The sequence below is a fragment of the Glycine soja genome, chromosome 18 (assembly GCF_004193775.1).
Source record: "Glycine soja cultivar W05 chromosome 18, ASM419377v2, whole genome shotgun sequence".
Lineage (NCBI taxonomy): Eukaryota > Viridiplantae > Streptophyta > Magnoliopsida > Fabales > Fabaceae > Glycine > Glycine soja.
The window spans coordinates 21,514,619-21,526,712 of record NC_041019.1 but is presented as its reverse complement, the minus strand read 5'-3'; the positions used below and the strand labels follow the sequence as shown (position 1 = coordinate 21,526,712).

Sequence of the window (12,094 nt, the reverse complement as noted above, 5' to 3'; positions counted from 1 at the left end):
AAGGACTAACCGCCTGAATTCTTTTGTGTCTCCCTTCTCCCTTTTCAAAGAATTCAAAACGACACAGTCTGAGAATTCTTTTGATTCTTCCCTTTCCCTTAAACAAAAGATTCCAAAGGACTAACCGCCTGAGATATCTTTTGTTTCCCCTTCACAAAGTTTCAAAGGACTAACCGCCTGAGAACTTTGTCATAACACATTGGATGATACATCCTTTGTGGTACAAGTAGAGGGTACATCTACTTGGATTATTGTAATTGAGAACAAGAGAGGGTACATCTCTTGTGAATCAGTTCAAGTGGAGGGTACATCCACTTGGTTGTTCAAAGATAACAAGGGAGGGTACATCCCTTGGGGATCTTTGCTTGTAAAGGTTTTTACAAGGTTGAAAAGAAATCTCAAGGACCGCAGGTTGCTTGGGGACTGGATGTAGGCACGGGTTGTTGCCGAACCAGTATAAAAATTCTTGTGTTTGTCTTCTTCTTCCCTACACTCTTTAATTTCCGTTGTGCACTTTAATTATCGCTTTTACTTTTGGTTAAGTGTCTATTTCTGTTCTTTACTTTCTTAACATTATAGTAAAAGCCTAATTAAATCTAGTAACATTAAGAAGGATAGATTTTCAATTAGTAAAGGTTCACTAATAAGTAATTCAACCCCCCCTTCTTAATTATTCTGAGGCCACTTGATCCAACATTATGTACTGTCCAGGACACACAAAATCTATGTTTTATCCTACATGGCACTCAAAGACGCATGTCAACCCTCCACGTCAGTCCTACTACAAGAGCGTGGACGCATGACCCTTAGCAGTCGGGCTCCCCAACAAATAGGTTATCTCTAACTTAACTAATATTCAAATGTATTTGAATATCTTTTCTATTGGCAAGTATTTAATTATCTATAACGCCACATTATCTACAAGGTACGATTATCATCTACCTTTTATCTATAAGTAAATGTTCTCTCTAACATTATCTATAAGCTCCTAACTATTATCTACAAGTCGGAAATTATCTGCAAATGCTACAACAACCCATACAAACAAGGACCATCACCCTCGTTCAACAAATATAAATACAGGTTCTATCGAACCCTTCTTCACGATTTACTCACGCACTCAGCACACGATAACAAGCCTATGCCCTTCTTCTCTCTCTCTCTCTTGCTCATACGAGTCTTATTAAGCATATACTTGTTTTTCTTTCTTAACTCATATTCTTACTTGAGCGTTGGAGCCCTTTGTTTTACAGGTTCCCCCTCCTGTCATAGGCACCTCTCCTAACCGACGTGTGAAGTTTAGGACCCCACTCAGCGATGTCCACCCTGACATGTCACGGTTCCAGATTTTGATAAGAACAATTGATTTATGAATTTGATATATGCTTGTGTTGTAGACATTGATGTGAAGTTCTATACTCAAGTATGAGAAATCATACTAGCTATATACGGGATCGAGGAAGATAAATTTAACAACAAGAGTAAGGAAGATAAATATTACTCACCAATTAATAGTAATAGTAATGTTTTACTTTTTTGTTATTTAATTTAAATTTTTACAATGCATTTTTATCGTCCACATTTTTTGTTCTCCTATATGTTTTCTTAATAGAAAATAATATGTAAATGAGTTTGACAAGTGGATTTGACATTTTCAATTTATTTCTCACCGAAAGCGGTCCAAAAGTCATATTTGTTAATGCTAGCTAGATGTGGTTCGGTTTGATGTAAGTCGTAAATTTCTTGGCTTTTTCCTTCAAGTTTTTTCTACATTTCATGATCGGGAGACAAATAAAAAAATGACTGATAGGTCATTAAAAATTTTGTCTTTATATTGTGCTCATTATCATATTTTGACCCTCTTTTTATATTATTAAAAAATTTGTTTTTTATTTGAAATTGTCCTATTATGCTTTTGATAGTTTTTTTTATCTGTTGAGTTTTATCTTCTTTTTTAAAAAAAGTTTTATCTCTTTTTTATCAATTCAAATTTGACCTTATAGATTTCAAAATTGGTTTGCATGTTATGTTAAAAAAAATTCCAGGAAATATCATATTGTTTTGCATGTTATGTTTATGAAAAATTCTATAGTCAAGTATAATAATTTATTCTCTTTTTTTGTTAACATTTCATTTCCTTCTAATATGTTCCTATATTCACCATATCATGAAAAACTGGTAGAATTCATGAATCCAATGGCTAACAAAGTATATGTAACATTGTTATGTTTCTTCTTTTTTATGTAGTTAGATTTGAGCTTTCTATTGTTAGTTAACTTATTTATTAGTTATATTATTTATTTATTTTCTTTTATTTCTTGTTGAGAACAAGAACTCTTGATGTTACTTGCACACAAAGGGGGTAAATTGATACAAAAAGATTGAAGAGCTTAGGGATTGTTCAAATTACAAATCCTATTGTTCAAAAAATAAGACTTCAATTTGGCACAATGGTTCAAAACAGTGTTATTTGCATATAAAATCACATAGGATGACAACATTCTTTTATATATTTTATGTTAGTATTCTTTTATTGACTTCTATGGTATGATTTGTTACTGATATGGTATGATTAGTTACTGATATATATATATATATATATATATATATATATATATATATATATATATATATATATATATATATATATATATATATATATATATATATATATATATATATATATATATATATATTATTTGGCAACATTTATAATTATGATTTTATTATTGTCATTGTTATAATATATTGTACATTTGCATTCATTATTAAATGATTTTGTTATTATAGTAATTATAATATATTATAAATTTGTATTCAGAATTTTAATATAAATATGGTTTAAAACACATCCAAATCAAATATTATCCATCACTTTCAAAATCTATCCGTCGCTTATAAACATATTGTATTTATCCTTACAAAAAATAAATAAATTTTTGTTTAAAACTTAAGGATAAATAATCAAATTTATTCTTAAAAGTACAAATAAATTGGTCCCTGGAAGATAACAAAAATCAAATTTAATGTATAAAAAATATGATAAATTAGTCTCGAGACCACAATAAAGTGTATGACACCAATAAAAAAAACTAGTTTTATATATTTTTCACTTTATGAAAATACTTTTATAAAAAAATATTTTTTCAAATTACTATTTAAGTCCACACATTGATGGGTTGAATACAAATTTTGAAAAAACAATCAATTTCTTTTTGCTAACTAGACTTACCCTTCCGAGCTTAGGGACCAAATTGTATACCCACCCTAGTTGGAACTTGGCCTCTTCTCTCTCTTCTTTTTTTTACTACTAAATCAATCTTATATATCTTACCTATGATTTTCTTGAATGTTTATTCTTTTCAATTTATTTTTTAAAATTAAATTCAGTACAATTATGAAAAGAAACTATCTAATAATTAAAAACAATTTTATATCACAATGTAATTATTTACCAGAAATTTAAAATATAAATGATATATTTAAAATTATTTATTTATTATAAGTTTACTTATATAAAAATTAATATTTATTACTACAATTAAAATACTTATTAGATTCCTCAATAAAAATGACTGTAATCATCAACAAAAATAGGTACAGTATTAATACTTAGTAGATAGCCTGTGATTTTCATCCCAACGAAACGACGCAACCTTTCACTTACAGTTCTATTTTCCCACTTTTCATATAATTATAAATACCTCACGATCCATACTTTTAGACTACTCGTATTACTCTGAAGCAAAAAAGAGCAAACAGAAGAAGCATATCCCACACAGATGGCAACATGCATAGACGAAAGAGAAGATAAAGCTCCCATGCACGGGGATATCTTAGAGGCCATATTCTCGCACGTGCCACTCATCCACCTCGTGTCAGCTTCCCACGTGTCGCATGAATGGAAGCGTGCGATCTCCACCTCCCTCCGCTACGTCAACCCCGCCAAGCCCTGGCTCACCGTGCACATCCAGAGCCCCCGTGCCCCACACGTGACCGCCACCTTCGCCTTTGACCCACGCTCCCGAGAATGGTTTGAAATCCACGCGCCGAGTCCCAACCACATCACCGCCCTTCGCGCGTCGCACTCCACGCTCCTCTACATGCTCTCTCCCCGCGAATTCACCTTCTCCCTCGACCCCCTCAGACTCACCTGGCACCACGCGCGCCCCCCACGTGTGTGGCGCACCGACCCCATCGTCGCGCGCGTGGGAAGCCACATCATCCTCGCCGGCGGCGCGTGTGACTTCGAGGACGAACCTCTAGCGGTGGAAGCGTACGACCCGGAGTCACTCGCGTGGCTCCGTTGCGAGCCCATGCCGGAGATTCTCAAAGGCTCAACCGCCTCCACGTGGCTCGCCGTCGCCGTCTCCGGAGACAAGATGCACGTGACGGAGAAAAAATCCGGCGTGACGTACTCGTTCGACTGCGGCACAATGACGTGGCAGGGACCGTACAATTTACGTCCGAGTGAGAACGTTTTCTACTGCGTAACGGGAACGATACGCGGTCGTTTAATGGTGGCGGGATTAGTTGGGGACGCGGAGAACGTGAAGGAGGTGAAGTTGTGGGAAGTGAAAGGGGAATTAGGGTTAGGGTTAAGGTATTGGTGTGAGGAAATAGGAGCGATTCCGAAGGAGATGGTGGTGAGGTTAGTAATGGGTGAAGGGGATTGTTGTTGTTGTTGTTGGGGTGTGGTGGGGTCCATTGAGGTGCATTGGGTTGGGGATTATGTGTATTTTCAGAACCGGATGGAAATGGAGATGGTGGTGTGTGAGGTTGTGAATGGAAGGTGTGAGTGGTGGAGCGTGAGGAATGTGGCGGGGAATGACGTGAGTCGCATGGGGAGAATGGTGTTCTGTGGTGGACATGTGGGGCTTGAGGATTTGAAGAGGGCGATTAAGGATAATTGTACGTTTGTGGAGAAAAAGTAACGTACGTGTGGGGTTTTGACTTTTGACTTTTGAGAGCTGAAACTATTCAAGGAAAAGGATGAGGAAATGGGTGGAGTGCTTGCTTGTGCTTCAGTTTTTTTTTTTTCCTGGTAGTGAAAAATTTAGGAAATGGAATGGTGTTTCAATTCGAGACAGATCAAGTCTGTTTGATTTTGTCCTTTCAGAGGTTTCAGACGACATTGCATGCTTTCTCAAACACGGCAGAGAACAACAATGTTGATGTTAGTTACTTTCCTAAGTTTTCATATTAAAAAAATATTTATCTCATTTTCTTTTATGTAATAAAGAGTTATATGAAATTTTTATCTAATACTTAATTAATTTTTCTTACTATTAGCTGTGAATATTATATTTATTCCTTGAAAGAAAGATATTTTTGACAACAAAGTGATTTTAACTAAATGATTCTATTAACAAATAAATATTTAAAGGTATAGTTGTGAAATCTAGTTCGGTCGATTGGTCCAACTGGAACCTGGTGCCGTAATCGAACCAGTTTCATTATTGGATCGCTCATGCATGTAACATAGGATGGTCTGGCTAAACTCGACAGGTTTTGAGGAAACTCGGTAACCTGATTGGTTTTAAAAACTCAGACTGGGTTGTGCACGTTAAAAAAAAATAATTGGAGTGCATAAAGTTTATCTGCACTTTTTTTTTTTTTTTTAGTAGGAAATTGGACTTCATTTTGTTAGACTGAACTATTACTAATACACTTCACTTCAACTATTACTAATACACTTCACTTGTGTTATCAACTTTAATACTTTGTTGTTTTGGATTTTGAAGTATAAAATTGTAGATGAAATTTTTTTAATCAAATAATGTTATGTGTTCTTTTTGGTCAAATAAGCAAGTTCTTAATTTTCAACTTAATAGAGAATTGTCTAAATTTAATGTAAATTACAATTATAATTACAATAAATATATTCATTTGAGTTATAATTATGTTGCAGTTCAAGGTTATAGGATAACTTAATCTAATAAAAGTTGTTTTTGATTTAATGATTAGTTTCTAAATAATTTCAACAATAATAAAAAAAATTGAAAAACTAAAGTTTTGAGAAGAAATAGAGATTGGAAAAAGTTAAGGATTTACAAATATGCAATAAAATAAACAAACATGAATTCATGAAAGTTGAGAATTGAATACTTACATGATGACTTGCTGAACCTCTGCCAATTTCCATGTAGGCGTGTTGGTGTTTTAAAAAATTAAGTGATTGTGTTTCAATCTCCAAAATTGGTCGTTAGTAGTTTTATTTATAAACATCTAATACTAACATCGAATTATATGATTTCGACATGTATACAACCACATTGCTATATACCGTGATCTAATACTCATAATTGGCTTCGCGTAACTTCTCTACAACTGTATTAACTGATACTTCGATTTGTCGAAAAAGACTTGCTCTCTAATGCTTTCCAATTACACGCAGTTTTACTCGAAATCACTCATTTTAGATTAAATTGTCTTGTTTCTCAAACTTTTGTTGTATTCTGATTGCTTTTGAAGGGCTTCCTCTATTCATCTATAAACAAGTACATCGAAATTTGATTTTCATAACTTAATCAAATTTTATATAACAAAGATAACAAATGTCTCTCCAAAAACAATGTATTTGAGTGATACTTCTTAGAGAATGCAATATTTTTGTAACAACTATTCAAATATTACATTAATATCTTGTCTAATCAGTATTTAATATATGGGAAACATCATCTAATCATGGTTGTGATTTTTACACTAATCGATAAGAAATGACTCCCTATTTTACAGCTATAATTTCCTACCCTATTAATATGTCACAAGATTATATTATCAGTCTTAAAAGATATTTAAATTATTCAAATTTTGAAAATTTTCAATCTTTTAAACTCTATAAATACTGAACTCAAAAGTCAGTAGCATTCCTACTACTTCATTGCTACCCTAACTTGCACACTTGAGCTTTTTCTTTCTCTCGTGACTGCTCCTCTTTTCTCTCCTACCTTCTTGTCCAGAATGGTCACTTCCTCTCAACGCACCAACACCATAGAGCAACATGCTTCTACTAACACTATGAGGAGCATACCATTACCAACATCGATAGTGTCTTCAACAAAATCAAACCAAGGCTTGGAGTTACTCTCAATCCCTGGGCATGAAAAGGAATGCAAGAAAATGTGAGAAACTTAGGTGCTACTTCCAGCTTTCTTAAACTCTAAAGAAATTTGCTGTGTAGGTCCGTACCGCCCTGAGTTGGATTATGAAGCCATTGACTCTTGGTTCCTTACTTATGAGAACGAATATCCCATAGTTAATAAGGAAAGTATTAGGAGTGATTTTTTGAAGGAGAAACGTGGGATTTTTAGGGCCTTTCCTCCCAAGGATAGGAAAACTTTCTTCAATTGGCTTGCTAGGGTATACGCCAAAGAATCCCAACACTAGAAGAACAGATGGAGTCGCGTGGACACTCAAACCTGCTTCTGTCATTTTCCAGCTTCATCCATCAACACTGCGTCCGCTTAGGGTCCGACCTCGCGACTAATTTGGATGACATGAAGCGAGCCTAGCTCAAGCTCATCATAATCTTCTCTTCCCTAAACACGCCCTTGCCCATGCCGCCACTGCTACCTTGGGCTCCCAGCATGTGGCTAAGTCCCTCGTCGGCACCTCCATTTTCACCGTCAACAATTCCAACAACGAGTTCGTTCTTATCTCCGACCCCGACGGTGCCAAGTCCATTGGATTGCTTTGCTTTCGCCAAGAGGACGCCGAAGCCTTTCTCGCTCAAGTTTCTCCACTCAATCCTATTCCAATTTCATCCTCTCTTAATTGCATTGTCCTAATTTGTTGTTCACTATTTTAGGTTCGATCACGTAGTAGAGAGCTTCGAAGCAAGGCTAAAGTTGTTCCAATTACTCTCGACCAGGTCCTTTTCATTTTCTTCGCTCTCTCGCTGTAATGTTGCTTTTCTTAAAGGAAAATAAATGCAAATGTGGATTTCTTCAATGATACCTTGGCTTTAGTTAGTGCTCTTTTAATTGATGCATATGTTGTTGTCAAATTATATATATTGATAACATTATCTGCTATACTCTCAACATATTTTTCCAATGGAACCTGTATTCCATACCTGTATCTATCAAATGTCTTTGGTTGTACTTGGTTTCTATCATATTGAGAGTCATGTTGGAATTGGGTAATCTATAACGAGGGAAGGATGTGCTACTGACTGCAACTAGATAGCAGATAGTGTCTTCAGCTTGTTAATTATGGTGTTTATCATGTACCTTTTACATATGATGAATTCTTGTGCTACAAGTATACATGTTGAAGGTTGAAGGCATTGCCTTCCGATTCTTACTTGATCCTGTTCAAATAAGGAATGCTTTGGAGGTTAGAATTTTACTATATACTATATAGTTCTCACTTACAACATATCACTTTAAGCAGCACCATTATTGTTCATCAATTTAGTCCAGTAGCAATGACAATAATGAGAGAAAGAATCTTTGACTATATACACGATAGTTGCTATGTGGGAATTAGTTCTATATCAATTTAAAACTAAACTATATATAAACATGTAGCATATATGTTGGTTGATCCACTAAGCTGTTAGATTGTGTTTAATTTAGTTTCCATTTCACTCTTGTCAGCTCAAACCAGTCAACTAGGGAGGTTTTGATGGAGTTCCTGTTTTTTAGGTATGTTTTCTTATTTGCTTGTGGGTGAGAGTTACAAAATGTTATGAGCTCATCTTTTGGTTTATACATTTATAAAAAGGGAACTATTACGATCAGTACAAACTTAACTTCAGTACATTTTCTTACTGAACTAACTGTCAACTAATTAACTACAGCTGATTTGTGGCATATGATATACATTTTTAGAGACTGGCTGATTTTAAGCTATATAACTATTTTAATATTGCCTCATCTCTGTGGTGGATTGGTACTATTGACTAATAATCATATGTTCTTACAGTCAGAGCTTTTGGCTGTGAAGAAGAGGAATAAGCATTACTGCCCTGTGTATTTCTCTAAGGTTTGTCTGACTCATTGATCTAATTGTTATTTCAATTACATTATTAAGACACCATAAGCCACGTGCATGTTGCTATAGAATATATTTATAAAGTATTTTATCATTTTCTGGTTAAATGGACAGGAGGATATTGAGCAGGAACTGTCCAAAGTTTCCAGGGCATCAAGAGCACCTGGTGTTTCTCAGCATATAACGGTATAGAATCTACCATCTCTTTCTCTTTATTTAATACTTTTGACAAATCAATGTATTTGTCAAAGCTGCGTACTAGTTTCACAATTTTTGTAATCACCAAAAGCAATAGCATATTTTATCGAACCCTCAGAAAGTTAATTTGTGTTGCATATGCTTTATGCAAGACTTATCTTAGATAAAAATAAACATTTAACTACCTGTATGATCAACATGAAAACTTACTGAACATTTGGTTGAATCATAGTGGTTTGTGTAGTATATCTTATTGATATTTGATAACCATGAGATAAATTTATTTTAAGGTGGTGATTAAGTTAAGAAATGCTTGTGCTATTTAAATTTTTCTTTGAACCGAACTATATGGTTGTGGAAACAATTATGCTAATGGAATAATTAGTTTTCATTCTATAAATGATTTGCTTTTTGTTGAAGTCTTTTTCAATTTTCATGGGAAACAAAGCATATGTTTGGAATTTTATATTTGTATAGGTTATTTGTTTTTTATTGGCTAACTTAGTTGAGTGGATACCTTTGTTTGGAATAAATTTATATGCCTACGATCCAAGTCATCATATAATCAATTCTAATTCTAATAATAAAGTATTATTTTATTTTCATTGTCATATTTCACTATTTGATTAAATGGTCCATTTGATAATGTCCTTGATAAAAATTAAAGACTTGTTATTATAATAGAGATTATGATGATGAGAAACAAGTTCGTTCTAATTTTAATCTAAACCGTTCTTGATCATAGGATTATTGTAAATAGGATATCAATAATTCTGATGGATTAATATATATGTGATAGTATTTATTGAATAAATATTAATAGATCTCATTTATTAATTTTCATATATATATGAGTCACATGTTGATGTGATTATTGAACTGACTCAATTGAAATTTTCTAATGGTTAAAATTTATCATAAGCTGTCAATAGAAAATTCTCAAGAAGAGGTATAATAACTTTCTTTGACCCGAGATTGTCATAGTAATTAACAGGTTATTTGTTGTATTTTGATTTCGAACACCTAGTGCTTTAGAGCACTTGTTGAATGGATATTGGATATGATTAAATACCTATGAAATTAATGATTAATCAAGAAGGAATACATCGACTCTTGGTAATAAGTTTGAGCTCTATGAATAAAATTATATCCTGGCCAAGAAAATTAAATGAAAGAAGAAATGTGTTTCTTAAGTCATTATGAGTTAACTCAAAAGGGTTTGATAGTAATACCATACTCTAGAGCTAACCCAAAGTTGTAAAGATGAAAGAAATTATTACACTACTCTTCTAATGGTTCTTGAAAGTAAAATGCCACTTCATGCTATCCGGACATTAAGGAGTGTTGCTAGACGCCTACATTGATTAGTATATTAATTTGATTAATATATTACCGGCTTAGTATTGAACCTACAGGGTCACACACAAACGAGTGCTCTAATATCTGTTAAAGAAATTATTTTAATATTTGATGATTAATTAAATTAGAGAATTTAATATGATCAAATGATTAATTAATTTCAAAAAGGTGGAATATTATTATATTTTTACTAGCACTGAAAATATAAATAATATGAAAGATTTGGTGAAAGAAGAAAAACAAACATGTATAATTGTGTATTTGGAATTTGGGTTGAAAAGACGACTAGATACAAGTTTGACTTGATCAATTATTATTTCAATTTTAATTGTTAAATGGTTAGCAATAAAAGGTAACAAGAAATAATATAGCTTAAAAAAGGATACTATTAATAATGATTTTGATTTGATCAGAAATTTGGTATCTTTAGCGTGCTATATAGAGCCTTGGGCTGCACGTTGAAACAATCCTAATATCATTTCTCTGTTCTTATTTTTCCACTTGTCAAAGTTGTTGATGAATAGAGGTCAGTCTCGGTGTAGATACACGTAGAGTCTTCACACTATTGAAGAATTTTTATGTTTCAAGGGTTCATCAATAGGTACATTATTTAATATGTCATCTGTTTCTAATATAATTTAAATATAAAATAAATCTTTTTATTCCACAATGTGTATTTTTGAACACCCTTTTTCGTACAACCTTCTCCTCATGCTTGAGAATATGCCTTCAATGAAATGGTGGTGGTGGATGTTTTTTCTTTTAATAAATTTAATGGAGTAAGGGAATGTCAATATCTTGTCCTCTCTTGGTCATGTTTGTTTATTAAATAATTTCGTAGACTCAATATCCTCTTTTGGAAGATTCTTGCCAATTTGATTTGGTGGGTGTTAGCCCATATTTTTGATGAGCTAAAAATATGCTCTAGATACGAGTTTTGCCAGATTCTGTTCTAAATCGGAAAAAGAGTTTTTTGAAAGGGATTCCCAGGTGCAAGGAAGTATTTACGAAGTACAAGGCTAAGACAAGAAAGAGGGCTTCGAATCATTGGGCGATTCGAACTGGTGTATACTCGAGTCGAAGTCGAGGCAGCCAGATTTCTGGACTTAGCGCAATTTCTGACAAAACTTCACAAAATCAGTTCGACTTCGAGCAATGTGGATAACCGTTCTAAGGAGCAGTTATGTGCATGCAAGGTGTACGTGGCAGGACACTTGGCATTAGGATAGTGCTCGACCGTTAGGGCAGTTTATTTTCGAATGTCTATATATAGCAGTTTGTTAGTCAGATTTCAGGGTCGCAAATCATTTATATGAATCCTTATATACTCAAAGTACCCAGCGCAGAGAGAAACGAGTACGCAAGGAGAATGTATGTTTGTGAACCATTTTAAGTTTCTGTAAACTTTACATTTCAAATGCAATGCAATTTACATTTCACTTTATAATTCCTGTCTTTTAAATGGTTCATTCGATTGAATGAACTCGTTGAGCCTTTCGATTCTGCAATTTATCTTCCCTTGTAAAGTTACTTTCAG

General features: G+C 33.6%; 1 protein-coding gene and 1 pseudogene across 1 annotated transcript; both read left to right on the top strand.

Annotated features, from left to right (window-relative positions):
• Positions 1-3,653: 3,653 nt before the first annotated feature.
• Positions 3,654-5,208, top strand: LOC114395719 (F-box/kelch-repeat protein At1g23390-like). The gene has a single exon (XM_028357559.1). The coding sequence runs from the start codon at positions 3,783-3,785 to the stop codon at positions 4,932-4,934; it is 1,152 nt and encodes a 383-aa protein (XP_028213360.1). The 5' UTR covers positions 3,654-3,782; the 3' UTR covers positions 4,935-5,208.
• Positions 5,209-7,288: 2,080 nt separating this feature from the next.
• Positions 7,289-11,722, top strand: LOC114397090 (annotated as a pseudogene).
• Positions 11,723-12,094: the final 372 nt, after the last annotated feature.

Excerpts from the sequence above, each read along its gene's own strand:
- LOC114395719 (XM_028357559.1), top strand. The coding sequence starts at position 3,783 with ATGGCAACATGCATAGACGAAAGAGAAGATAAAGCTCCCATGCACGGG.